The 26,633-nt window shown below is 38.1% G+C and overlaps 1 protein-coding gene and 1 long non-coding RNA gene across 3 annotated transcripts; one reads left to right on the forward strand and one right to left on the reverse strand.

Moving 5' to 3' along the window:
• Nucleotides 1-26,281, reverse strand: LOC112156811 (transmembrane protein 198-B). Of its 2 annotated transcripts, none has more exons than XM_024289189.2 (5): nt 25,898-26,281; nt 3,605-3,866; nt 2,947-3,528; nt 270-466; nt 1-190 (listed from the first exon to the last, which is right to left on the reverse strand). In XM_024289189.2, the coding sequence occupies exons 2-5, from the start codon at nt 3,759-3,761 to the stop codon at nt 38-40; spliced, it is 1,089 nt and encodes a 362-aa protein (XP_024144957.1). In that variant the 5' UTR covers nt 3,762-3,866; nt 25,898-26,281; the 3' UTR covers nt 1-37. The 2 variants fall into 2 exon arrangements, with proteins under 2 accessions (XP_024144957.1, XP_024144958.1); XM_024289190.2 differs by lacking the exon at nt 25,898-26,281 and adding an exon at nt 16,597-16,864.
• Nucleotides 17,781-21,203, forward strand: LOC112156848. The gene is made up of 3 exons (XR_002921053.2): nt 17,781-17,891; nt 20,725-20,896; nt 20,972-21,203. It is a non-coding gene; the product is annotated as an uncharacterized LOC112156848 (long non-coding RNA).
• Nucleotides 26,282-26,633: the final 352 nt, after the last annotated feature.

Raw genomic sequence — 26,633 nt, forward strand, 5'->3', positions numbered from 1 at the left:
TGTAGTCTCTGGTTTTAGTGGCAAGTTCAAGAAGCGGTCAGTGCCGCAAAGGAGGTCCCGCTGCTGCGGTGAGAGGAGTCGTGGAGCCACAGTCGTATCCCATCTCCACAACAGAGTGAGAGCCTCCAACCGCTCGCCCCGGGAAAGGCTGGCCCTGTACTTGCCGGTCTCTGAAACTCTGGATGTAACTCTGTAAACAAACGGGGAGCGATTAGCGCTCAGCAAAACAAAAAGTATTTCCTGTTGGAGGAAAACCTAAAGTTTCTCACCGGCGAGAGGACATCTGTGTCGTAGCGGCGGATGGGGTTGGGCTTGCGTCGATAGACGGGCTCAGCATGGAGTTGCTTTGCCTGCTGGGGGTGACTGGCGGAGGAGCCGTGCTTCTTCTTCTTCTTGTTCCGGTAGCGGTCGTCTCGCTGACGAATCCGCATGACCTGCATCCTCCGTTGTTGACGACTGATGATTACTGTGAAGGAAAGATGGAGGTTAGAAACTAGTGTAGTTAAGTAGTTCTTTTCAAACGTGTTGGAAATGATCCACAGAAAGGCCTGGAACACCTTCTTAAGAAAAGTCAACAAAAACAGACGCAGATTTTTGGTCGTGATATGACTTTTTAGCTTTAAATGTGTAGTTGTGGTTCTGGACATGGACCAAAGAATCAGTTGAGTACTTAAGGGCTCATTGGAGTTTGCCCATCCAATCCACAATCCAATGCTTTAAGAATTTGGAGATAGAATTTGATTTTGTCTCCTGGGGTATTATGTAGGAGGCACTCTGGGGACATGTGATCCCTGGAAAGGGCTTTTCCGAGACTATACAACCATACTAGGAGACTAGACAGTAAGGTGAACCTGTTTCAGGTAATTGTTGGAGTCCTTAGACCCTTGGGATATCCTCTGCCCCAATTCTGTTCAAAATGTTTAGGAACAGAACTCTTAGATCCATTTGACTCTGAAAGGATGTTTTTCTTGTGGCTTTACTGAACCAGGGCCTTCACTGTTTGGGGCAACTTTCTGTTGAGGGTGAAGTTACAGAAACAAGAATTGACCCCTCTAAGTCAAAGGGTATGAACCTCAACAAGAAAAGGGAGGCTTAGTTCTGACTAGGTAGAGCACGTTTTTTTCTGTTTGATATTTTGACTGATTGACTACCCTTTCTAAACACAAAATAAAACTGTTAAATAAGCACGATAAGCAAAAAGTGATAAAGAAGTAGATAGCGGAAATAGTATGAATTCCCACCCTCAATCTTATTGTATTTTATTCATGTTTTTACATATTGAACATGTATCCCACCGGCGGATGTGGGCAGAGCGGTTGACCTCTGATCGGAAGATCACAGGTTCGGTTCCCGCCTTGCCCACCTATGTGTCGAAGAGACCTTGGGCAAGGCACTGAACCCTACATTGGTGGTTATAAGTTGGTGCCAGTGTCATGTCACGAAGCCGACATCAATAAAACCACTTCTTACATCATATTTTTTTACTTCTAAAAAAAATCACCTATAAAATCAAGTACTTTCTTTAAACCTAAAAATACTCCAACTTCACATTGCTTGTTCTCAATGAAGCTAGTTAATTTATCTGCTAAGTTGATTATTGCTAATGCTGAGTATCTATTGTTTAAAAGTCTTACTAACTTAATTTATAAAACTGTCCAATCTTTCAGAAAACAGTTTTTTTAACACATTCTCATCCCTAGGTTGTCATTTATTGATGTTAGATCAACCCTTGTGTTATCCTAGGTATGCTGACGTTGGGAGTGGGGTCATCTGGACCCCACAAGACTGCATGCTGACCTTTTTTTTTTCTTCAATGATTTTTGATTTTCCCTTGTGTCTGTGGCAGACATGAAATCCTGTTCACCTTCATCCACATTTGTCATGGAATGGATAACACGTCAATGTAAGGCTGGGGTCATCTGGACCCATAAGATAGAACAAGGGTTAAGGACCCCACCACTTCACTTTTTCACTTTTTTTGGTGCCCCCAACTTGTTGTTTTTGACACACTGGCTGTTCGTAAAACCAAGAGTCCGCAACCCTCAGGAAGCAGTATCTGATGGGGACTGATCCTCGGAACGCACCCAGTAAAGGTACCCAAACCCTGTACAGGTACACTAACCCTAACCCTGGACGTGGAACCAGATGCGGTACCAGACGCGAAATGGTTAGGGTACTGGTACTGGGTTAGGGTACCGGGACGCAGAGTGCACCAGTACTGGACCAGTTACAGTTCGCGACCCCGAGGTTGGGAACCCATGATTTAATGGGAACAGCCAGTATGTCAAAAAACAACGAGTTAGGAACACCCATAACGTCAATATTTGATGTGGGGGGTCCTTAACCAAATGTCAATATGTGACAAATTGGGAGTAAGAATGTGTTGGTTTTTCAGGTATCTTGGAAAATTATGATAATATTAATTCGTGTATTGCAAAACAGCAAAAACAAAAGTAAAATGCTTTTTTAAAAATTGCTAATGGTCAAGTAAAAATGAAGAGTAACCTTTCAGTTGCCTTATACAAAGCCTGGTGTAATGTAATTAGTCAATAAATACTGAATCCTTCTTAAATTTTGCACAATACGAATTTTATTCTTGCAACGTAGACCTAATGGTATCCAATACACTTTCCTCACAACTTGATTCAATAGTGTGACATACTGTTGGTTTTATACCAAGAATTGAGCATCCCTAGACCGCACCGAGGTAGAGCTACTTCCTTCTCTATGGAACTGGGTTTGTTCTTCAAAAAGACGATCTCAAAATAAATGTTTAAAATAAATCAAAAAATTACCTAATTTAAAAGCAAAATATGAAGACTATAAGGCCACATAGATAATTATAAAAGATAGGTTCAAATGTTGCTCCTCTAACTGTTTTGTTTGATTCGAATTACAAACCAAACACAAAAGCCATAAAATAGAGAGAATAGATGGTTTGCTTACCCTTAGTGTGGGAGTATCCCTCAGCAGTCACCTTCCACTGAATGATGATACCCAGCAGGGTGAGGGCAGGCCACACCCCCAGCACCACCCATGTCATCCAGCACACAGGCTTAGCCGACTCTGCTTTAATCCGCTCGCACATGTAGATCACCAGGGCGAAGAGCTCCACAAAGTAGTCCAGAGCCACCGTGATGACCGCCGCGCCGAACGCCGCTGTCGACACGGTGGTGAAGAGGCGCTGCCACTGCAGGGTCAGCACGGCAAACAGCATGCCCAGGCCAAGCAGCACGCCCAGGGGCACCCAGACGGAGCGCGGCGGGCTGTCGGAGAGCTCCTCCATGCCTACCAGGGTGGCCACGGCCACCAGCAGGCCCAGCAGCAGGCCCACCATGAACAGGCCCACGCTGCGAACCAGCATGGTGACCAAGCCGCAGAGCGTCCCGATACCGAGGCCGATCCCCACCGAGGCCTCCACGCTCAGCTGGGTGTCCAGCACGCGCTCCTTGTGGCACAGCATGAAGATCACCACGGAGCCGAACATCAGGCCCGTGAGGAACATCACCGCCTTGAAGCAGCGATAGCCTGCAAAGATGAAGCGTGAAGCTGTGACTGAAACAGATCAATACAAGAGTCCACGAAAGGACGTCCAGAAACTCACCGAAGAAGCAGTAAATGATGCCGAAGAGGCAGCACATGGAGCACACCACCGAGGGAACCACCTGGTAGTGTCCGGCGGACTTCTCACAGCCGTCCAGCCGCTCGGGGCTCGGCTCCTGTTCGGGCTGGAGCAGCAGCGTCTCCAGGGTGGTCTCCATCGCAAACAGAGGGGGCGGGGCCAAGAGATGAAGGTGGAGAAATGACTAGGTGGGAGGCGATCCACAAGGGGGGCTATGGAGTGCTGCCCAGGCCAGAAGGTTTACCTGTCGAAAAGAGAACATTGAGAATATTGTCCAAAAAATTAAAAATAAAATCATAAATTAATGTCAAATTTAAGCAATCGTGTTCATTTAAAACTCAAAGAACTACCACATTCAGAGTGTCTTTGTCTCATTGGTGGGAAGTGGATCGAGTTACAACCAATTCTTATATAATATCTCATCAGTGACAAACAACAACTGCATATTTACTACAACCGGTGAAGTCTGTTGAGGTCAAAGACATCAACACATCAATCCCAAGTAAGGAATATAAGGAACTCAGTGGCCTTGTGGAAGAGTGTCCGCCCTGATACTGGAAGGTCAAGAGCTTAAATCCACTTGAAAATAATGACCTGGGATGCAAATATATGTTATTCCATGAAAAGTTGACTTTTTATCTAAAGTCTGAATGTAGATGTATGCTGCTGTTATGCGCATTCTTTTCAACGAACTCTCAGATTTTTTAGCGCAATTTAGAATTCTTTTAAAAAAAACATTTTAGGAACACACTGTGTTCTGATTGACCATTTACCTCGTCAATCAATCTCCTCTGTGACATGTCTCCTGTGCGCTCAGTTTAACATATTTACACAAATCCATGCTCACAATCACTTCTTTCTCGTCATTATTTTATTATGGACTCCACTTTCAGCCCAGATTAAAAAAAAATGAAAAAATGGCACGAAACTTCTGAGATGATGTAGGATATGAATTAGCTGATGAATCACAACATTCAACTTTATAAAACTAGTATTAACCTGTAGGGGGCAGCACACAGACAATTTTAGACTATAAATCCAAAAATTATTTTAAATTGGCAAATTTTGGCTTGAAAGTCAGCACTTTTAAGCCCCACTTATGCAAGTAAACAGCCAAAAAAGTGTATTTATTGCTCAGTTACCCTGTTAGACTTCAAAAATCCAATCTAATGAAAAATATATTTTTTATCAAATACAGCAGTTAAAAATAGTTTTAGTCCCAGAAGTAAAAAGATTCAGAATAATCGTCGACATATTTTTTTTGGGCCAAAACCGTCTGATCCTTGAGAATGGACTCTCTCAGGCGCTCGCTGCTCAGCTTTCACACCACGCTTCTCTTGATTACTTTTCTTTCCTCGGAGCTTGATCTGTATTCAAGCAAGAGCCTTTGCCTCGGAAAGGGAATCAATACCCCAGTGTTGGCCTTGTTTTCACCTTTGCTTCTTTGTCGTGTACACATGTCAGCTGCTCGCCTCCAACCAGCCTTCTTCTTCACGTCTTTCTATCTGCCAATCATCTCCTAGCATAACCTTTCAACAAACTCAACCTGTCAAAACTCCTGTCAAGAAGCAGTGCTTTGATAAATAATGCTGCTTGAGTTTTCAAGAAACGTTCTATTTAAATGTATGAAGTTCACTAAATCTTTTTTTTTTACACAGTTTTTGTCCAACTTCATCCCTTTTAGTCCACATCACGGTGACTTCCGTATAACTGAATAAGTTCGTAGGGTACAAGTGCTTCATTTCTTGCCTACCTTCGTCCCTCGACTGCCTTTCCCCATCTCCAATTCATTCCTCGCCTAACTTGGATGCTACGTCTTTTTCTTGAATCTCCTGTCTCTTCAATTATGCCTCCCTAAGAAGTCGGGAAAGGATGGATGTAGTACATATTTTATAGTTGAGGAGGGTGGAAACCAGCATGACAGAACACAAAGGTTCTTTAACCTCTGAAGACCTTAGCTCTTGCTTGATGTGCCTTATTTATTTCATAGTCAGAGTCCCAGTTTGATAGTAGGAACTACTGTAGTAATACTACTGTATTTATACAGGGTGGCTGCATCTCTACCTTTATTCTAAACCCCTTGGCTCAACACAAGTTTGACAAAAAGGATTTCTGTTTATTCCATTTTATGACATCAGAATGAGTTTTCTTGGGTTCCATCAGGCCTCTAAGGTTGATCGTCAATCAATAGTCAACAAAATGTTCAAACTAACAAGGTCTTTAGGAAGTGCTGAATGGTGCATCTGTACTACCTTCCTTGAAGGCCCAAAGTGTCTTAACAGTCACAGACACACAATCACACACTGATGGCGACTTCTTAGCCTTACACTGACGCCAACCTATAACCCCCTGGAGCAATGTGGGGTTCAGTGTCTTGGACAAGGACACTTCGACACATGGGAGGGGCAAGGCAGGAACTGAACTTGCAGTCTCCAGATCAAAGGTTGACCACTACTACCTCTACACCACAGGTCAAAACAGAAGGGTATCTTCAAGACATTTTGGATGACTAGTGCTGGTTCTTTGGAAAACAGGAGAACTTCTACTCTCATTTAGACGCGTCCAGAGATAAAAGGTTCTGTGTTGTTTGAACTGTGAGGCACACTTAGTCCTTTATTTTCTCAGCAATGTGTCTTATAATCCAACCCGCCTTATGTACCAAGTCTTGTTGTGTTTACTGACCTGGAACCCATTTTCTCTGATACACGAGGTTCAAAAGTTTGTCGAAATGTTTTAGTGCAACTTTGTTAAACTACAAACCTCCACAGCTTGATGAATTGTTGGAGCATTTTGGGTACTGTAGGCAGCATAATGGACTGAGAGTGTTTTGTTTTGTATTTGAGGTGTTAAGACTGAACAATGTTGACAGGCTTTCTAATTCAAAGTGCCTTCCTTATGGATAAAAGCATCGCCATCTGCTCATTGGTGCGTCTGAAAATACAGTAACTTTCAGTGCATTATGTCTTTCTTCAAGTTAGGAAATGTATTTTCTTTCTTTGATGGGCTGGATCACTGAAAAATTGAGGTCCTAGAATATATGACTCAATATTTAACTGTTTTTTTTATTGATTTGACAAACATTTTTGCAAAATTTCACATCTACATGTCAATCATCAATTAATTAATCAATCAATATATAATTGGCACATTTCATATGAATCCAAACACAAAGTGCTTTGTAAATTTGTACAGATATAGAAGCTAATTTGGTCAATTTTTGACAATTGATAAAATTTGTAAGAAAAGAAAAACAATTATATTGAATTAATATAAAGATTTTAACTTCACTCATTTTCAAAAATATTTAAAATTACAATATGAGCTACAACTTTGATGTAAACACAGTGTAAATGTCCAAATTATTTACAACACACAACAACATGGCAAACTTTTAAAGTGAAAAAAATTACATTGGCAAAACAAACACTAGTTTGCAGGAAAAATTAGTGATGTGCGATTAATTTTTTGTGCGATCAATTAATCGTGACTTGTGATTAATTAATCAATTTTTTTTGCAACATTTTATCCCAAAAATTGCTATAAAAAGAGTAATTTGGGGGTATTTTCATTTAAACCTGTGATATTGTGGCACAGTACAAGATCAAAATACAAGTAAAAAGTCAGTCGGTTTGCATGCTGTATAGCTGTTGCCATGACAACACAGCGTGTTTTAAACAATCCGCTTTTAGTAAAAAACGATTTAAACTCAATAATATAACAGGATCGCAGTTCTAATAATTTACTTTTTTGTAAATGACATGATATGAACATGCATGATAATGCTCTTCCAGGTGTGCATTATCAGACATGAACAGACTTTAGTGAAGCAAGAGATTAACATGATAAAAAAAGAAAAAAAAATGACGAGCTTAAACGTCTGTAATTAATTAATCACAATTAACGCGAGATTTGACACCGATACCTAAAATGTCAAAGCTATATAATGTAGCGTGCATAGGCTAAACACGCAAGGCTATCATACTATAGTTATGGAAGCCATTTTTTGAAAGCTATCAATAGATAACCCTCCAATATACGGGTAACTGGTTAAGGATATACCCCGCCTTTCATCAACAGTAGCAGGGATAGGCCCCAGCAACCCTACAACCCCGAATGGGATTCAAGGAGTTAAAAAATGAATGGATGGGCCATAAGTAACATAAATAATAGAACTAATGTGCTTGTTTTAAGACAAAAAAACACATTGTTTGCCTTTTGAGTGTTGCACCAGAGCATGACAGACATGCGTCTACTTGCAGAAATCCTCTTTACTGCATTAAACTCGCGTTCTTTTGTTTGTCATCCTGAGAGGGAAGTCGCTGTGAGTGCACTCGCTGCCCCGCACTGACGGTGGATTTTAAAAGCAACCGGGATGAATATTGAAATGCTATGAAGTAATTCCGTAGGATGAAAAAGAAAAGGACCGGCTTACGGTCAAACAAATCCTGACGCTTTCTAACAAATAACTTTGCATGTGTTTTAAGACATATGTGCTTTAAATCCAAGCAGAAATAGATCCAGATGGTGGTGAAAGGCTGATAAATAATAAAAATAAAGCCATTAAAAAAGTCTTTAGACTCACAAATGCACACAACAGTCAACACAATGAACTCACAGATGACATTTTCATCCCAACATGTCATATAAATAATCGTTCTTTGGCGAGGGATTAGGATGCTGCAGCAGACTGACCCCACAGCGCGCGCGTGTGTGTACATGTGTGTGTGTTTGCATTAAGCCTTTCTGTCCAGCAGATGAAAATGTGAAGGTTTTGTGTTCGCAGACGGATCATCCTGTGTGGAAAATAAATTACAGGAACTTCCTCGTCTGCTGCTGCGAGTGCAGGAATTGACAACAACGCTTTCCCCCAACCTGCCCTGCATCCAGTCTGTTGCCATGACGATGAAAAGATGCTGACAGTTAGACAGGCAGCGGTTGTTGTCAGTTTAAAAGCCCGACCCAATGAAGGAGTAGCTGAAACTCCCCATGGCAACAGGGTGAGAGCCAATCAATGAGCATGTCTGAATGCTGTGGGCGTGTTCATGCACGTCAAAGTGTGTGTGTGTGTGTATGTTCTTGTTTTTATCATGCAGTGGGGACCAACAGAGAAAAACTATATTTGAGGACTTTTAATCTGAAGAAAAAGTTTAAAAAGAAAACATACATCTATATTTATATAATAATGTGTAACTCTCAAACAGATAGAATTCTATTGTTTAAAAAGGTTTATTTTTAAAAGTTCCAAGATAGAAGCATTTGGACAAAATTTGTATTTAAAAAAAAACTCAATTTTTGCTTGGATAAAACAAATAAATTGTTTAATCCATTAATCTTTCTTTAAACTAATTTAATTCAGCTGCTGTACACATAATAATGATAAACAAAGGATGCTTGTAAAAGTCAAATCTCTGACCTCACTTCCTGTTAGCCAGAGGGAAGTTCTTTTTCTTTCTTTCTTTCTTTATTTATTTTACAAAATAACATTAAAAAACCAAATTAAATATATTTTGAAATTCACATTGTTTTTACCTTCATATTCAAAACACTGCAGTCTTCCCTCGTCTGACCTCATTCAACTCGTCGGATTCAAACTAGGTTTTTTCATAAATATTAAAAACGGCGTCTATTAATAAACACAGTCGGGCATGAATTTATGCAACATCACTGCTCCGTGAAGAAAAGTCACAAGTAGGTCACAGGTTGGGGCTTTAGCATGACATAAAACGATGTGACATCTTCACAAACACAATTTAGGGTCACTCTACATGAGTGTGATTCACAATTGCTGCAGGTTTATTGACAAACACTTAAAAATAGCTGCAGTTTAACACCAGTCGTGTTTGTGGCGACGCCAAAATAACCTTTGACTGTTTATGCAATCAACGTGAATCAGGTGATTCTGTCGCGGAGAAAAGAGAGCATTACTGATCAAATGATAAAGTGTGTTTTCTCAAAGTTTTCAATTCCAGCATGTTTCCGTTTGTTTCTTTGCTAATAGACTCTGTTTTTAGTTTAAGAGGTTGTAGGTAAACTGCGATATGACTGAAGATCAGAGATGACAATTTTCACAATTAGTGATTTTCTAAAGTTGTACAAAAGTATACTCAACAAATCATGTTCACAGCATAAAAATCGTGGTAACATATATTCAGTTGTCGTATTTTCTGTACTGTAAAAGCACACTTTTTTTTGTCAAAAACAACATTTTGCCTCATTTATTGATCATTTCTGGTCGTACTCCCTGATGTCAAAGCAATTTTGAGAGGTACACGGTGCTCTGCCAAAATGTGTCTGTTTTCATTATTTTTTAAATGGGAGTTATTATGAATACGTTAACACAGCTAACATGTCGCGGTGTCAGGTTGTTTTTTATACATGTTACTAACAATATTGGAAGTTAGTGCAATTATGGTAACGTTTGTTTTAGAAATATCTTTTTTTTTATTTTTTTACGTTTTGTGAAGAAAGTTGGAAGTTACTGGTATACGCTAATACGGCTAACGCTTCTAACATGTAGCATGTCAAGTTGTTGTTTTTACGCGTTTATAACAATGCTGGAAGTTAACGTACTCATAGTTTTGTTTTTTGTTTTTTTAGCAATATCTGTTTGTTACGTTTTGTGATAAAGGTTGAGAGTTACGGATACAGTAAATCTGCTAATTTGGTTAACATGTAGCATGTCCAACTGTGTTTTTTTATGTGTTATTAACAATGTTGAGAAGTGGCAAAGCCACAATATTGTTTGCTTTAGGTTTTTGTACGTGTGGCAAACAAGGTTGGGAGTTACAGGTATTGTAAACACGCTAATGTGGCTAACTCTTCTAACGTGGCTAACATGTAGCATGTCCAACTGTGTTTTTCTTACGAGTTACTAACAAGGTTGGGAGTTAGCATGGTTATTGTACTGTTTGTTCCCCCAGTATCAGTCAGGTTTTTTTATGTTTTGCATATGTTTGGAGATACAGGTATTGCTAATATGTTAATGTAGCTAACGCTTCTAACGTGGCTAACGTATAGCATGTCAAATTGTGGGTTTTTTACGTGCTACTAACAAAGTTTGGAGTTAACTTAGTCAGTACTTTTTGCTTTAGCGGTATCAGTCTGTTTTGCTAACATAGTTAAAGCTTCTAACGTGGCTAATGTGTAACATGTCAAAGTCTGTTTTTTTTACGTGTTACTAACAAAGTTCGGAGTTAGCATAGTCAGTACTTTATGCTTTAGCGATATGTTGTTTGGCTAACATAGCTAAAGCTTCTAACATGGCTAATGTGTAGGATGTGGAATTGCGTTTTTTTAAGTGTTACTAACAAAGTTTGAAGTTAGGGGTATCAGTCTTTTTTTGCTAACATAGATAAAGCCTCTAACGTGGCTAACGTATAGCATGTCAAATTGTGGGTTTTTTACGTGCTACTAACAAAGTTTGGAGTTAACGTAGTCAGTACTTTTTGCTTTAGCGCTATCAGTCTTTTTTGCTAACGTAGCTAAAGCTTCTTACATGGCTAATGTGTAGAATGTAAAATTTTGGGTTTTTTACGTGTTACTAACAAAGTTCAGAGTTAGGAGCATCAGTCTTTTTTGCTAACATAGCTAAAGCTTCTAACGTGGCTAACGTGTAGGATGTCGAATTGCGTTTTTTATTTTTTTTCAACATGTTACAAACAAAGTTTGGAGTCAACATAGTCAGTACTGTTTGCTTTAGCGGTATCAGTCTGTTTTGCTAACATAGCTAAAGCTTCTAATGTGGCTAAGGTGTAGCGTGTTACAAGCTATTTCTATAGTTACAGTGAACGTAGTTAAGAAAGTCAGACTTATCTCTGACTCTTTTGTCACACATAATGCATCTTATAGTTTGGTGCGCATTTTAGGACATATTTTATAAAACATAGACCATTCACGGACGGTGCGCCCGATAGTGAGGAAAGTAGGGTAGTAATATTTAAAAACAATTCAAACCCAAAAAACCTGATGTGTACGGTTTTATGAGACTTAAAGAAGATTAAAGTTTTCTTCACTCTTCACTCGTTTTTATGTCATCAAAATGTCCTTAACCAGTGAGGATTTAAGGTTTTTTACTTTAGTGAGCTGTGAGTGTTTCATAACTCTGTGACTCAGGAAAACAGCTCAAAATGCAGCAGATCAACCAAAACTGAGCTCGTCATCTTAAAACTAAAACAGGAAGAGTTTTAGTTTTTCAATCAGCTGATTTTAGTGATATAAATAACGCTTTAATGTTATTTTAATCCAAGCTGACACACATATATAACCCCTATTTTTCAGTCTATGTGGAAAAGTGGATTTGAGTTCAAAATTAATTAATTACACCAACAAACCCCTTTATTAAAAAAAAAAAACTAAAAACAACTTTTTAATTTTTCTCACAATATTCTGCTTCTCACATTTATGAATGAGTTTGTTTTTTTTTGGCAGAAAATTCTTTCTACTTGAACACAAACAGCTTTCCTGCAGACACGAGAATCTGTCGACGGGTCACGGAACAGATTTCTCCGACAGCTGAAACCGTGGTCGTGCGTGGGTCACAGTCGTGACTGACGGCAGCGCCGAGGTGCGCTGTTCCCAAACATCTTCCTGTCAGGGGGAGGGGCCTCTTCGGCGCCCTCCAACACTGAACGGGAGATGCTAACGTGTGGTCCGTTTATGAGAAAATAATAATAAAAAACAAGTAAGACTGCTCTTTTAAGTGATTTATTTAAAAAATATAATGTTATCACACTGAACTAACTAACCTTGAGACTGAAGCCTGGTTTTTACCCACAGACAACACATTCAGATAAGCTGGAGTGCCGAGTCAGGCGTTCGTCTCATGATGGAGTTTCACAGATTCCTGCTAAACATCTGACCTCTTCTTCACGTTTGCTCAACAAGACCTCGCAGTCTGAAAACATAAAAGCTGCGCCGGCTTCCTCCTGTGAACCACCTCCATCCATCTTCTCTTTCGGTCCAACTGTGTCTGATTGAATCAGCGTCACGCTGCCCTCCGCCTCGGGGCACGAGCGCACATGGGAGGACCCAGAACGGTTACAGAGAGGCATAGAAGACCTGGACCAAAGCCCTCTGGGGTCTACCTGAGGAGAGATCTCACAACCTAGACTTATTTTTCCTCACATAAAGAGTCAGCTGGAGCCTCATCATCACAGCGGCGGTTCTTGTGGAGACGCATACAAACTGGATAAACCGAGGAGGAGGAGGTAAAAGGCAGAGAATGAAACCACCGCGCTTCCTCCTGCCAGGCCGAGTTACGCAACAGCCTCATAAAGCATTGCTCACCGCACTAAAGCTGCCTTCCAAATCACCATGCACTGGCAACGCTTGCCGTGACTCAAGCAACAGACGCACATTAGGCAACACATGCTCCCGAAAGCCTCTGCACGGCGGCAACATGTGACAAAAATACCCTTTCACAGACTCAAAATAAAACTCTCTCATTTCTAACGATGATTCCGTTTGAATAATTGGTTTTAATTAAAAAACACCCCGTTGTTTTTCACTTTATTTCTTCAATTTAATTTTACAAAAGAAAATTGCAACCCTTCAGCAGCTCTGATGCCAACGCCCTTTAAATCCCAGTAACTCTTTCACCGTTTGCACAATTAACGTAATTCCAGTTAATTCTAAAAGCTGAGAAAAGCAGCTCCACGCTGACATGCAACACTTTACTACTGCAGGGCTTTCGTTGGAATTACGTCAATTGCACACATTTTCAAAAAAGTATGGTAATTCAAAGAGCATGTGTCATTTCCTGTCACAGGCGACATCTCTGGTGTTAAGGGATTAGCTAAAACTAATTGTATAAGCTGTCGTCAGGACAACCACACGATGTTTGGCTCCAGTTTTTGCTTTGCTAACAGTTTTTTTAGAGGGTTGGATTAAGAAACAAAACAGTACAAATGGCCTCCAATTTGTGTCAAAAATCGCATCTTTTTGTAAAATCTCGCTCAGTTTTGCGAAGAACAGCGTCTGTGGCGTAAAAAAAAAATTCTTAAGAATAAACACACATTACTATTCCAAATCCGACCTTTTAACAGCTCCTTTAAGTAGCTTTTTCTGCTCTTTTTGACATTTAGGAAGTCGGAAGTCAAACCTTCCTCTGATTGGCTGGTTCTGATGTGGGCTGACTAGTCTGTTTTGTGATTGGTCAGCTTCATTAGCCAATTACAAAGCTGTTGCTTTGTCAAACTCTGTACGGTTCTAAACTTTTTTTTGATGAAAGTTGTACAAGAATAAAATGAAGATAAATAGATATAAATAAATAAATAATTTGTCTTTTATGTTTTTGCCACATTTAAATGACACCAACTTAAAGAAATTACTTCTGAAAATTTACAATTTTTAAATAAATGGGACAGGTGACAAATAAATGCTAAATATTAATGAACATTTAAATGTGTTTGGCAGATAAATTAGAGTTTTGTGTATTTTTCATAAGAATAACTTCTCTTCCCTTATTATTGTTGTTTCCACCACACACCAAAAAACTGAACTTTAAGGATTTTTAAAAATTGTATATTTACCTCTACAACCAAAGCAGTTGTCATGTGAAACAGCAGCTAGTGAATGTAAAGCAGATTCAGCTTAATAGAAGGAAGTGAATACGTTTTTAAAGATAGCAATAAATGCACTTAAATATACAAAAAAGGCATTTTTTATTTTTTTGTATTTGTACCTTTGTTAGCAGTATGGAAATGACAACAATTAAACCCTTCTGGTGGTTCTGCAAAGATTTTATTGGATTTTCTTTTTCTTTTCTTACCTGCTTCTAATAAGATAAATCTGCTGAATCTGCAAAACCACAAGTAGGGTCAATTGTTGTGATTTCCAAAGAGCTAATATCATCTTCAAAGTTACAAATACACAGTAAAATTGTATTGGTATTTTTTATTGGTTTTTTTAAGTTTTTACTGCATTTAATGGACGCTCTGCAACATGCTAACATTTTACAGATCAAGTTAAAAATATCCCATATTTTCTCCTTTTTAAATTGTTTTAAAGTCGCAAAATAATTTAACAAGTGTTTTTTTTACATAAAAGTGTAAATGCTTAATTTTAAATTATTGAAACTAAATAGAGCCATAGATTTTGATCCAATTTAATAAGGAGTTACACATTTGTCAAAAACACCTGCAGGGATTAAATAGAAGAACACAAAAGAGAAGGTCGACCTGGAGCGATGAGAAGTTTTAATATTTCTTAAAATATAAATATCTGTTTAATATCATCTGTCTGCAGTTAGTTGTATAAATTTCTCTAATTGGTTGAACATTTTTTGTTGGGTTTCAGCACCAGGAGGAGCTGGAAATACTTTCTGTTTGAAAAGCACGGATGACTTTAGAGAGGAACAGTGGAGCTCAGACTGAACATGAACGTTCTTCAGGTGAAGAGGAACAGTTTGGACTTGAGAACAAATATTAGTCAGCTTCACTCGTCTGGAGGAGTCGGTTTGAACCTGCAGCTGCTCTGTGAAACATCACAATGACGGCATCGTCAGAGCAGCACATGTTTAAAAATTATTCAGTGATTACGAAAAGAAAAAACATTTACATGATCTATTATAAACCAACGCTTTACATTTATTATTAGTTTTGTACTTCAGAGAACTGATTTTAGAAACAAGTGTTTTTTTTGAAGATTTTTACAACTGTTTTGTAAAAGTTTGAAAAATTAGGATTTTATTTACACCAGGAAAAAAGCAATGTTCATTATTACAATAAAATATCTGTTTTTTCAAACTAGAAACTAGAGATAATATCAAGGTTGTAGAAGGATTCGTGAATCTAAAGAGCAAACGTTTTTTTTGCTTTAAAGGCATGCCGCAAGTGACGGTTGTAGCCAAATTTTATATAACGTGCAAGCAACGTAAGCAAAATGCAGGCGTGTCGTACGGATTTTTTATTTGTGAAACCCCCTAAATCTTGTGGACTGTGCAAGGGGCTCTACAACAGCTATTTGTGTGATAAGTGTGTACTCCTTGTGTGCCTCGAAAAGGTTTGCCTACTTTTTGTCCGCAGACAACCCCTATCTAGCCATAAGGGTGGTTGTGGGTATTGTTTTACTGATGGGGAAGACACTATACCAAAGTATGACCCGAATGTCATAGCTAAGGCTGGGCGATATGGAGTTATTTGTATCTCGATATAGGCTTTTTTTTTTCCATATCAGGTGATAACAAAATATATATCACGATATAAACCAAATAACTATATATGTCAAGTTTGAACGCTCTGGGGGTAAAAAGAGAAATCTGTAATCATCAACATAACAGATCAACAAAATCACGCAACTAGTATTTTTAAAATAACTAAGAAAAAAAAAATATATATATACATATATATATATATATATATATATATATATATATGAGCCTTACAAACACTTTACGATATATTAATAATTTTAAATGTAACAAATTACAGAACATTTGTAAAGTAATCCAGTGTTTCATTATTTTTCAGTGAATAGTCATCCAGAGTGTAAAGCGTAGGCTAAGCATAAAAATAACTTAAAAAATGATAAGCATAAAAATAAAAAACCCTAAAAAAAGGTTAAAGATACGAAAGCGTTGTCAATATATATATATATATATATATATATATATAACTATTAATTTTGTCCTAAATACACCTGACTATTTTTTACATCAACTTGCCCCCTATAGTTTGAATCTACATGAAAAAGCACCACCTTAAATCAAAGTCTGACTTTCCGACAAAAGCAAGATTTTATCAATATTTCCATCTACAGACTCATCTTTTTGTTGGATGAACTTCAGGATGGAGTGATTTTCTGTTCTGTGCTATACAGAATAGTTTATAGAACTCATTTGAAGGATTGTCAGACATAATAAAATAAAAAAAACAATTATAAATTTACTGGAATAAATACTTTTTCTAGAGGGTCACACCGCCACAGCCCTGCTCCAGATTTGTCTGATTTAAACGGTTAAAAACTTCATCACTAACCTGAGGAGTCTGAAGACTTAACCGAGGACGCATACTGTCTCCATCCAGACCAATCTGTCCCGCTCCGGCCGGCACCGGAATGCCGGCAGTCTCACGAGAATCTGGGCGCAATATAGACGCCTCGGTGTGATTCAGAAGGTAACAGGTTGGTGAGCAAGTGGCCAGAAAGCGCGCGAGCTCATGACACGCGTTACCGCGCCACCATCCTGCCTCTTGCAGGGGAGGGATGAGTGTTTCAACCCCCCCTCACATGTCAGCTTCCTGGACGAGCGTGCGGCGAAACGCCGGGTGTCTGTTGCCATCAATGGCCCTGCCGATAAACCCCGGCCGGCTCTTGGGAAGAACTGATCGATAATGTGCTCTGGAAACGTGACGGGGTGAGGATGACGCGGTTCATGTGGCGGCGGCGGCGTCACATGTCTGTGCCACACAGAAACGCTGTCCGGAAGGCGGGTCAGGCGAGAGGACACCGCAAGAGCAAGCTCAGGCTTTCGGGGGAACGCTCTGCGTGCCCAGAGGGAAGGTCGAACTTCGGCTTCAGAATCTTCTAGAGGGGAAACTGGACTTCCTGACATAAACCAGAGATGGACACAAAGTCAGTCATTTGTCTGTTTGCTGGACCATAAAGAAGACACTTCTCTCTTTCAACTGTTATCAATAGGGACTTAGGTCCAGATATGTTGGAGAGTCATAGAAAGTGTATGTTGATGAGAAAAAGTTTCACTACACACTACACTAGTAGAAAAACACAGCTTTTCTTTTTTTATGTTTAACTACATAACAGTTATTTTCAGGCACAAACAGCAGCACGACTCTGTAGGACTGACGGTAGGAGGCCGAGGAGTTCTCACACCTCCTCAGGTGTGACCCTCACCGATCTGCTCATAAAAACGAGGGAAATCTGCGCCTAATGCTGGTCCACACAGCGGGCAGGGCTTGACCTGTGGAAGATGTCGGTCAAATAAATCAAATGAAAGGCAAAATATCAAAATTGATGGTAAAAACCTCTGGTTCAAACATGTGTCAAATGTTTTTGTGAACTTTCATTTATGATTAAAAGCATCCAAGTCAGTTCTAAAAATACCAAAAAGATGCTTTTTCCCTATAAATGTCTCATGTCAATCTTCATGGAGAACTAATTCTTGGTGCCGCCAGATTCAATGAAAATAACTTCTCCTCACTGGCGTAGCAGCTCCCAGATCATGGATCAATCAGCTCCTTAAGACAAGGAGATGTTGGCGGACGGCGTGCAGATGCAGGCGAAGTCGGACATCAACGCTTTCCATCAAAGATGAGTTGTGTGACTTGCTAATTTTTTTCATGTATCACAACTAGGGCTACCATGATTAGTCGACTAACCTACGACTACGCGACTAATAAAATAGTCAACGGCAAATTTAATAGTCGATTAGTCGTTACTTTATATTATATGGAGTCTGAATGTAGTAAAGTTGGAAGTTATTGTGGCATTATGCTAGCTTTTTGGACTATTTTGGCATTTACTAAGGATTCTAAGGCTATTTTTGAGTTACTAATATTTCAGCTACATGCTAGCTATATTGGCTAATTTAGGATTATTTAAGTTTTAGGCTAATTTGGCGTTTAGCTAACATTTCAGTTACGTGCTAGGTATTTTGGCTATTTTATGCTTTTTTTAAGCTAATTTGTAGTTTAGCTAATATTTCAGCTACATGCTAGCTATGGTGGCTAATTTCAGCTGTTTTTCGTTTGTATTTTAGGCTATTTTGTAGTTTAGCTAATATTTCAAATACATGCTAGCTGTTTTGGCTAACTTAAGCTTTTTTTTAGGCTGCTTTGGAATTTAGCAAATATTTCCACTACATGCTAGCTATTTTGGCTAACTTAGACTTTTTTTCGATTTTTAGGCTAATTTGACATTTCAGCAACATTCTAGCTGTTTTGGCTAATTTAGGATTATTTTATGTTTCAGGCTAATTTGAAGTTTAGCTAATATTTTAGCTGGCTATCATGTTCAGCGTTTTCAGCTATTAGCTTCAATAATTTTAGCTGTCAATTTTAGCATCTTCAGTTATTAGCACTAGCATATTCAGCGGTCAATTTCAGCTAACAGCATTCACACAAGTATTATCGCAGGTAATGATATAAATCTAGTTTTTAGTTAGTTTAAAGCTAATGATGGTTAAGATGTGTGATTTACACCCAGTTTGCGTATCATCAGAATAAATAATCAGTGATCAGTCGACTATTAAAATAATCGTTTGTGGCAGCACTATTCGCAATCCATATAATTGTTGCAATATTGATCACTGATATTGTAGGTTTTCCTTACATCGTGCAGCCTTAGATGGAGTAAAAATGCACAACAAAAAATGCAGACTTTGTCTTGTAGAACTATAATAGGAGTAGTTCTGCACTAAGACAAGTCCAGTCTATGATTTCAGATCTAGAAGTTTTAATAACATTACTGAGAAAAAGTCCTTGAAGATATAAACACTTATCAGGCTGAAGTACTAGACAAAATACGGGAAGAAAAACCTCAGCGAGATTTCAGGGTTCAGAGCGAGTGTGGGAAAACCTAGGATGAACTTCTGCCTCATCGAAAACAAGTTTTATGACATCAAACAGAATCAGAAGCTGCTTCAGAGCAAAGAACCACCAGCCAATCAATCGACAAAGCAGAAACCACAAAGCCGTCAATTACCAGATAGTAATAGTAGAGTTCTGCTTTATTAACAAACCACAGAAGCTAATGTCTTCCTGAAAGCATCATGAAGCTGCGGACATGCAGGAATGACTTCCATTCGTAAGATCTGCTCGCACCAATTATAACTTCTACATCAAAACTGAGAAATCTCCAGTTTCACATTTAAATATTCTAAAAGTCTTTGTTCTAATTCTGGGAGTTTCAAACTCAAAACTACTAATGATTAATTGGTTATTACCAAATATAAAAAAACCTAAGAGTTTTTTAAGTATTTAGTGTAAATATTCAAATATTAACTTTTGATTATGGAATTTAAATTAGGTATTTCAGACACATTTTTTTTAATTGTGAAATATAGTTATATATATTTACATTTTTAATCAAATATTTTGGGTCAGTCAACTAAGAAAGTGAGATACATACATCCATATATGTATGTATCTCCCAGCGAACATTTAAAAACACACACACACACACACACACATATATATATATATATATATACTGTATATATATCCTTTTTCTGGCTCTATGTACAAAAGGCGATGTGATTGAGCATTTGTCAAAAGTTAAACCAGTTGAACTTTGATCAATCAGGAACTCGGATTTGGTTGTGACGTATGAATAGCAAAACACAGAAGCTCCAACTGTTTAAAAATCGGTGTGTCCAGCCAGAATTATACTACACCAAGGCCGACTCCGAATTCTACCCTTCTCCCTACCCCTCCATTTGAAGGGGTAATTTAAGTGTAAGTGTGTCCCGAACATATATATATATATATTATTTTTATCTGACCCTCCAAGCAGAGGGATACAAAGTCTTCTGCCGAGAGGGTAAATAGTGTATGCTGTGAAGGACAGAAGTTTACATTTAAATGTAAATAATGACTTTTTGTTGTAGTATAAAACTGCTATTGGTGTGTATATTGAAGTGCTCTGCGCTAAAGCTAGCAGACCGGCGAATATTGGTGACATCATCGAACAAAGTGACGTCCGAAATATGAGACACCTGTGGCTTCCCCTGGAGTGCTCCGCCCCCTCCCTGTTGGCTCTCCATGGATTATCAGACAGCTTCCTGCACTTTAGGTTAATTTGTTTGAGCTGTTTTTTAGTGGTTTTGTTTCTGCGGAGCCTACAGTATGTTCAGTCTTGTTCTGTTGTTTTTGTGAATTTTTCTGCCATCTAAAGTGTCTGTTAATTAAACACTTTTGGTTCCTTCAATATTTCCTGTAATGTAGTAACCGTTCAAATATAATCGTGGTTTGATCTTTAAAACGATCTGGATTCCCAAATCTAAACCTGCGTAGCGATCCAAAGCCCTAGAAACTGAGATGAGCTACTCGTGTTTACATTTCTACTGTCTTAACAACAGCTGTCAGAGAATCTGCCAAAATAAAAGCCTTTATGATATTCATAGCACAGAGTGTGTCTGTTTCCTCCAGGTTCAGCCATCTGTTCGGCTCCAGTAAACAAACATCTGGCCTTTATCAGGTCTCCACCTGAGAGGCTGTTTTGGAATTAGCTCGAACAGCCGGAGATAGCGACCTGCTCAAACAAACCCGACAAATCAGGAAACAACACCTCTGCATTATTTACAGAGAAGCTGAGAGACAGGTGGGAAACTTCCTGATGTGTCTAATTCATGAGGCCTCTTTGAGGTAAACGTGAGTTTTCTTCCTGGTTCTGCAGCGTTCGTCTGCTGATGTTTGCACCTCCCTCACCGTCTGGAGCGGCTCGCAACCGGACTCAACCGTCGGAACAAGCCCAACCTTCCCCGCATCACACTCCGGCGCATGAGAGGAGGTGGCGTCCGCGGTGACGCGATGTGGCATTTTCCTTCCCCCGGCGGGCTGCAGAGCTCGAGCTGCGCCGCCTGACTGCACAGATGAGCCACATGGAGAATACACAAAGAGCTGAAGGAGCGCCGGGGTTTTTATCCGCCGGATCGCAAACATGTCGGTGAATAAAAAGCTGCCTGCCGCTCCGTCAACCTGCCTCAGACGTTTCTGCTTCACTTGGCAGAGGCTCCCCTTTCCCAGGATGCTTTTCAGCAGCCTGCGGGGAGCACAAAGTCAGCGCACGTGACTTTAGGTGAAGGTTTTAGTCAAATCAAACCTACACATGGCTCTGAGAGTGCCTGCAGTGCATTCTGGGTTGTGTGTGAGAGCTTTAAGATTTATATAAAAAAATTGGTGACAACTAACATGTTGCTGCCACCAGGTTTTATTTTTTAAGAAAAAGACTCAAAACAAAGCCGCTCCTGCTCTAATATCCTGAGAAAATGTGAGCGTTACATAATGGCTGAAATGGGCACTGTATCATTTTAAAGACTTCCCTCCACAGCACAACAAATTCAAAGCTAAAAAGTCGAACATTTAAACATCTAAACCTCCAAAAACTAAAACCATAACTTAGTCTGGAGTGCATTTTACCTTCATTTAGATACCCGTCATCCCACATGCTTATGAGCAATCTGAACATTGGCTTTAATTCAGAGCATCATGAGATCAACATCATTTTTATCAGATTAGGGATCAACAAACATCTTAAAAATGTATGGAAGACCCGAAATGCCTAAAAAAAAAAAGATTCATCTTTTTAATCAGTGCTAAAATGTAAAATAAATAGCAGGATTCTAAATACACTTCAATTTAATGATAACTTTAGAATAAAAGAAAAGTGTTTTGAAACTAACCGAGTAAGTTACATAATTGGGTTGTGTGATTAATTATTAGTTGATCATTAAATTGTGTTTATTTTAAGTATTAAAAAAAGCCTGCTACAGTACCCAGTACTCACCAAAATACTAGACATAATAACAAAACTAGCCAACTTAAGAAGTAAAATAAAAAGGGAGACAGAAAACCTATTTAATCAATGAAAACAATTCTCAACATAATTTAGGACGTATGTATTAAGTATTAAAGAAAATCGTTTTCCAAATGCATTCGATATTCAATTTTCTGTATGTAATATAATTTACATTCAAACAGATGGCAATATATTTAATTTAATTGAAAAATATTGAAAAGTGTGTAAATTATTGGACTACAAATTGAGTTCAGTCATTTTTTTATCACTAAATGCTCAATTAGTACTTTAAAAAAGCAAGAAAAATAAACACAGGCCAAAAGTTTGATAATGTATTATCTGAAGAAACAAAAGCTAAGAAGAATTAGCTTAGAATTAGCAGAATTAAAAAAAACATCAAGTTTAAGCTAAAGGTTAAAAATCTGAAATTGTTTTTGTACAATGGAATGACTCAATGCTTATATTTTTGTTAGAAGTCTAAAAAAAATAAGTTAAAGACAAAGATCAGAGCAGAATTAGCAGCGTAGCAGAAAGATGCTAGGTGACTGCGGCTAATCATGTAGGTTTTTTGCTAACTTGACTGATTTTTACCTGCTTTTTTTTTTTTTTTTTTTTTACTTGGGGACTTAATATTTTTTATCTTTTTTTATCAAACCAAAATAATATGAAGTTTGAATTCAGGCTGATATTTAACTGTTTGTGCTACACCATAAATGTTCATTTTTGCTTTGTTTGTTTTTTTTTCCAAGATGGCTGCCTTGGAAAACCCTAGCATACGGTCATAATCCAAGTTTGAGATAGATAATCCAAGAACTAAAATGTTATTTTTATTTTTTAATATAAAACAACTTTTTAGACAAAAAAGTACTAATCATGTATAAATGTGATTAAAATTGTAAAATGCTGACTCTCACAGCACTTCTATCTTGGCTTTAAATTAATTTTTAAATGATTAACTTGCATTAAAAAAATTAAAGATCACATCTGTTGCACTAAAAATATAAAAACTAGCATATTACAAGCATATTTTTTGTGAATCCTGTGTTTGTCCCTTCTGTGAGTCTTATTTCCCTTTTTATTTATTTTTCAAATTTCCCCCTTTGGTCACACCAGGTTTAGCTTGTCAATCATCCACAGGTGTCTTCATTTTAGTTCATTACCCTCAATCTTTTTTAGTATTTTTTTTTTTCAGTACTTCCTTTTCAGGCCATCTGATTTGTCACTTTTTTGAAATTCTACCTTAACCCTGTTTGTTTTTTTTTACAACCTAATATGCATGTTTTTTTTTTCTTTTAATAAAGACACTAAAGACACCAGGAGGAAGTCTGGAAAAACGGACCAATCACATCTCACAATATGCCATACGGATGGCCTTAAATAGGTTATCTTTCCTTCTCACATGATTTGGTGCACATCTCCATGATTGGTGGTAATCCGATACAGTCCAATTCTTTTAACCAAATTGATCAAATCTAGATATTTATTCATCATTGGCATTTAAAACTATAATTGAAATAAGCCTTTCTTACTAGCATATTTTTATTTTAAGCAATAACAACAAAATGTCTTAAGGACATAACAGTTTCAAACATAAAAACTTAACATTTTAGGTCTTTTGTATTTTTTTCTTCTTTGTGGTTAAATAAAAGTGTGCCATTTTAACATATTCAAGTATTTCTTGCAATGCAGAAAAAAATGGTTATATGTTTAATTATAATTATAATTTATAATTCTAATGATCTGACTTGGTAAAACAAGCTTGTGATTGGGCGTCTTTCTGCTTACATCAGATTTACAGACAAAGACAGTAGAGACTCAACAGGAAGAGAAACCAACTAAGTTGGCCATAAATGGATTATTTACTTCTGGATTGATTTTATACATTTTGACCAACATAATCTTGTTCACATCTATGGTTTCCAACTGATACTGCTCTTACTTCCAGAGTCCATTTATGAAGGCATATCTGTATCTTTTACATCCATATGGCTCCAGGAGATAAGCTTATGATCCTCTTCAGTTGTGTGGATGTCTTTGAGCAGTAAAGTATCCCCAGAGAACTGAAGTGTGTAGGAGGTTTGTACAGACGAGATACCCCGTACATTCTTCATGTTCGATTTTTGTTATAAACACCATTGATTTCTTGCTTTGATTTAAATTTTATGATCACTAGGTCCTAATCATTTCATTTAATTGGCTTGAACAAACAAATGTTTGCTTTGGTTTAGCAATAAAACTTTTAGAGTCTTAAGTTGCTGGTTTCTAGAGTCCCAGTCAGACCATCCTGTTGACATTTTGGGGGCTTGTCCGGGATACCCTTTACCTGTGCTAGCTGTATAATACACCTTATTATGTTTGATTTACAGGACATTGTTGATTGGACTATCCATCTTAGACTGAACTTGTGCCCTAATTATTATCTTTTGTGTGTTGTAGATTTAAAATTCTTACAATAGACCTTTTTCACTGTGACATCCGACAAAAGGTACTTTAGGTTTACGGGTTAAGAACATCTGACAGAACGCTATTTAACACAATTTTATGTAAATAACAAAAGGTAACCTTATCATTTAACAGAAAATGTTTACATTTATTTTAAGAATCTCCCACCTAACTATTTGTTTTCGTCTCCTAGATGATTAAGTCAAAAAAAAATTCTGATATCCTCCAATTGTAAAAGTTCTATTGCAAATATTGACCTTTTATTTGAGCAGATGTTTTTCTAACCTTTTCTGTTTTGGCTGATGTTATTTGAATGTATTTTATTTGGGGAAGCATCTGGGCAGTATTTTACTGCAGGCAGTATTTGTGTTTTGATTTGTGAACGATTTAAGAGAGGAAATAAAAATGCAGTTAGGTAAGACATTTAAAAAAAATAAATATTGTACAATTGGTAACCTTTTTACCATTTACGCAAAAATAAACCGGAAATTACTTTACAGACTGACGCCATTTTGTATGTAATCACGTGAAGAAGGTCGATTAAGTTTAGTAAAATTATGTTTAGAAGACAATTTTAAGTTAGATTTAGACCTATTGATAATCTTTTAAAGTTTCAATCTACTGTTTTGTTCATATTTATAGATATATTTAAATCATTTCGTCTTCACCACTTAGCCAGTATATAGCCTAGCTAAAAAAATGTTTTTATGCTAAATTTGGCAAGTTTTCTCTAAAATAGCAAATTATATTTTCAAAAACATATTAAAAATGGTAAAATAAGAAACTGGAAGAGAACAAAAACAAAATCGGTCAGTTTAAATCCCGCTGAACTTAATGACTCATGTGCATGAGTGGATTTCTTTATTGGCATTTTGATAAATCCATACATGGTTTCAGGGCTCAACGGCTAAAGTCGAGGGGGGATTTCTCTCTCAGGCCAAATCAAGATTAAAAATGTCCAAACACGTCGATGTTTCAATATGTTTATGTTTTAATAAAAACGGGGGGAAAAATCCAGGTGAAATAAGAGTTCCATATAAAGGGACAAATCGTGAAACGTTAGAAACAGGAAGCACAGACAAATCGATTTCTGATAGAACTGATCATTTCCGGGAAAATCCTGAGAAATGAAGGCAGTCATCAGAATGGAAGCTCGGTTCGGTTCGTTTCAGGTTCTAATGATCCCACATTCCACCACAGAACAAACCGTTCATTCAACGATATGATCGATATCGGTGCGGCCATCCGGGTCACGCACACACCGATCCCGATAACACCCCCACCCCCTCCATCACCGCGCATCCAACAGCAGGTGTAATATGGCGCGCGTGCACGGTGTCTTCCCCCCTCCTCAGCACTCACCGTCATCTCCGACAGGTTGACGCGCCTCGTCCACGTTCACATCACGGTCAAAGGAGCCTCCGGAGGCCGGAGCCCCCCCTGTCGTCTCCACCGCTCGCATCGCGCGTCTGCAGCGGATCCACCGATCCGAGGACCGCGCGAGGAAGGAAAAACCCGCGTCACATGCCGGTTATGGAGCGGAACCGTGCGGCATTCGCTCCGGGTGCAGCGACAGACGGCCTCTGCCGCAAAAGGAGAAAATAAAACAAAAAAACACCGACGAGCTGAGACTATTAAAGCTGCACCGCTTCGCTGACTGAAAGGAGAAAATGGAAAGTCAGGAAAGCCGCAGCGCCCCCCACAGGCGGAGGATTTAAACGCAGCCTGACGTACAGCATCCTCACGCTGCGAGGACGGTATGGAACGCCCTGCATGCCAAAAAAAAAAAAAAAACATATGTATTTAAATGACTGAATATGTAAATAAATAAACAATCAAATGATTACATTATTTTTTAATGAATATTTCTAACGTGTTTTTAAATATTTTTTAATTACATTTTATTTATATAGCCCAATATCAGTTGTCTCAAAGGGCTTTCCAGAAATGATTGTACAAAAACATATAGTCAGTAATAAAATATATAAAACAATGCTGATTACTAAACCGAGCTACGATAAACAGACTAAGCTAAACTGGACATCCCTGGCCTTAGGCCTCCTTCCGTAACCTTTTTTTTTTTTTTTTTTTTTTTTTT

Source organism: Oryzias melastigma, linkage group LG2 (assembly GCF_002922805.2).
Source record: "Oryzias melastigma strain HK-1 linkage group LG2, ASM292280v2, whole genome shotgun sequence".
Taxonomy (NCBI): Eukaryota; Metazoa; Chordata; class Actinopteri; order Beloniformes; family Adrianichthyidae; genus Oryzias; species Oryzias melastigma.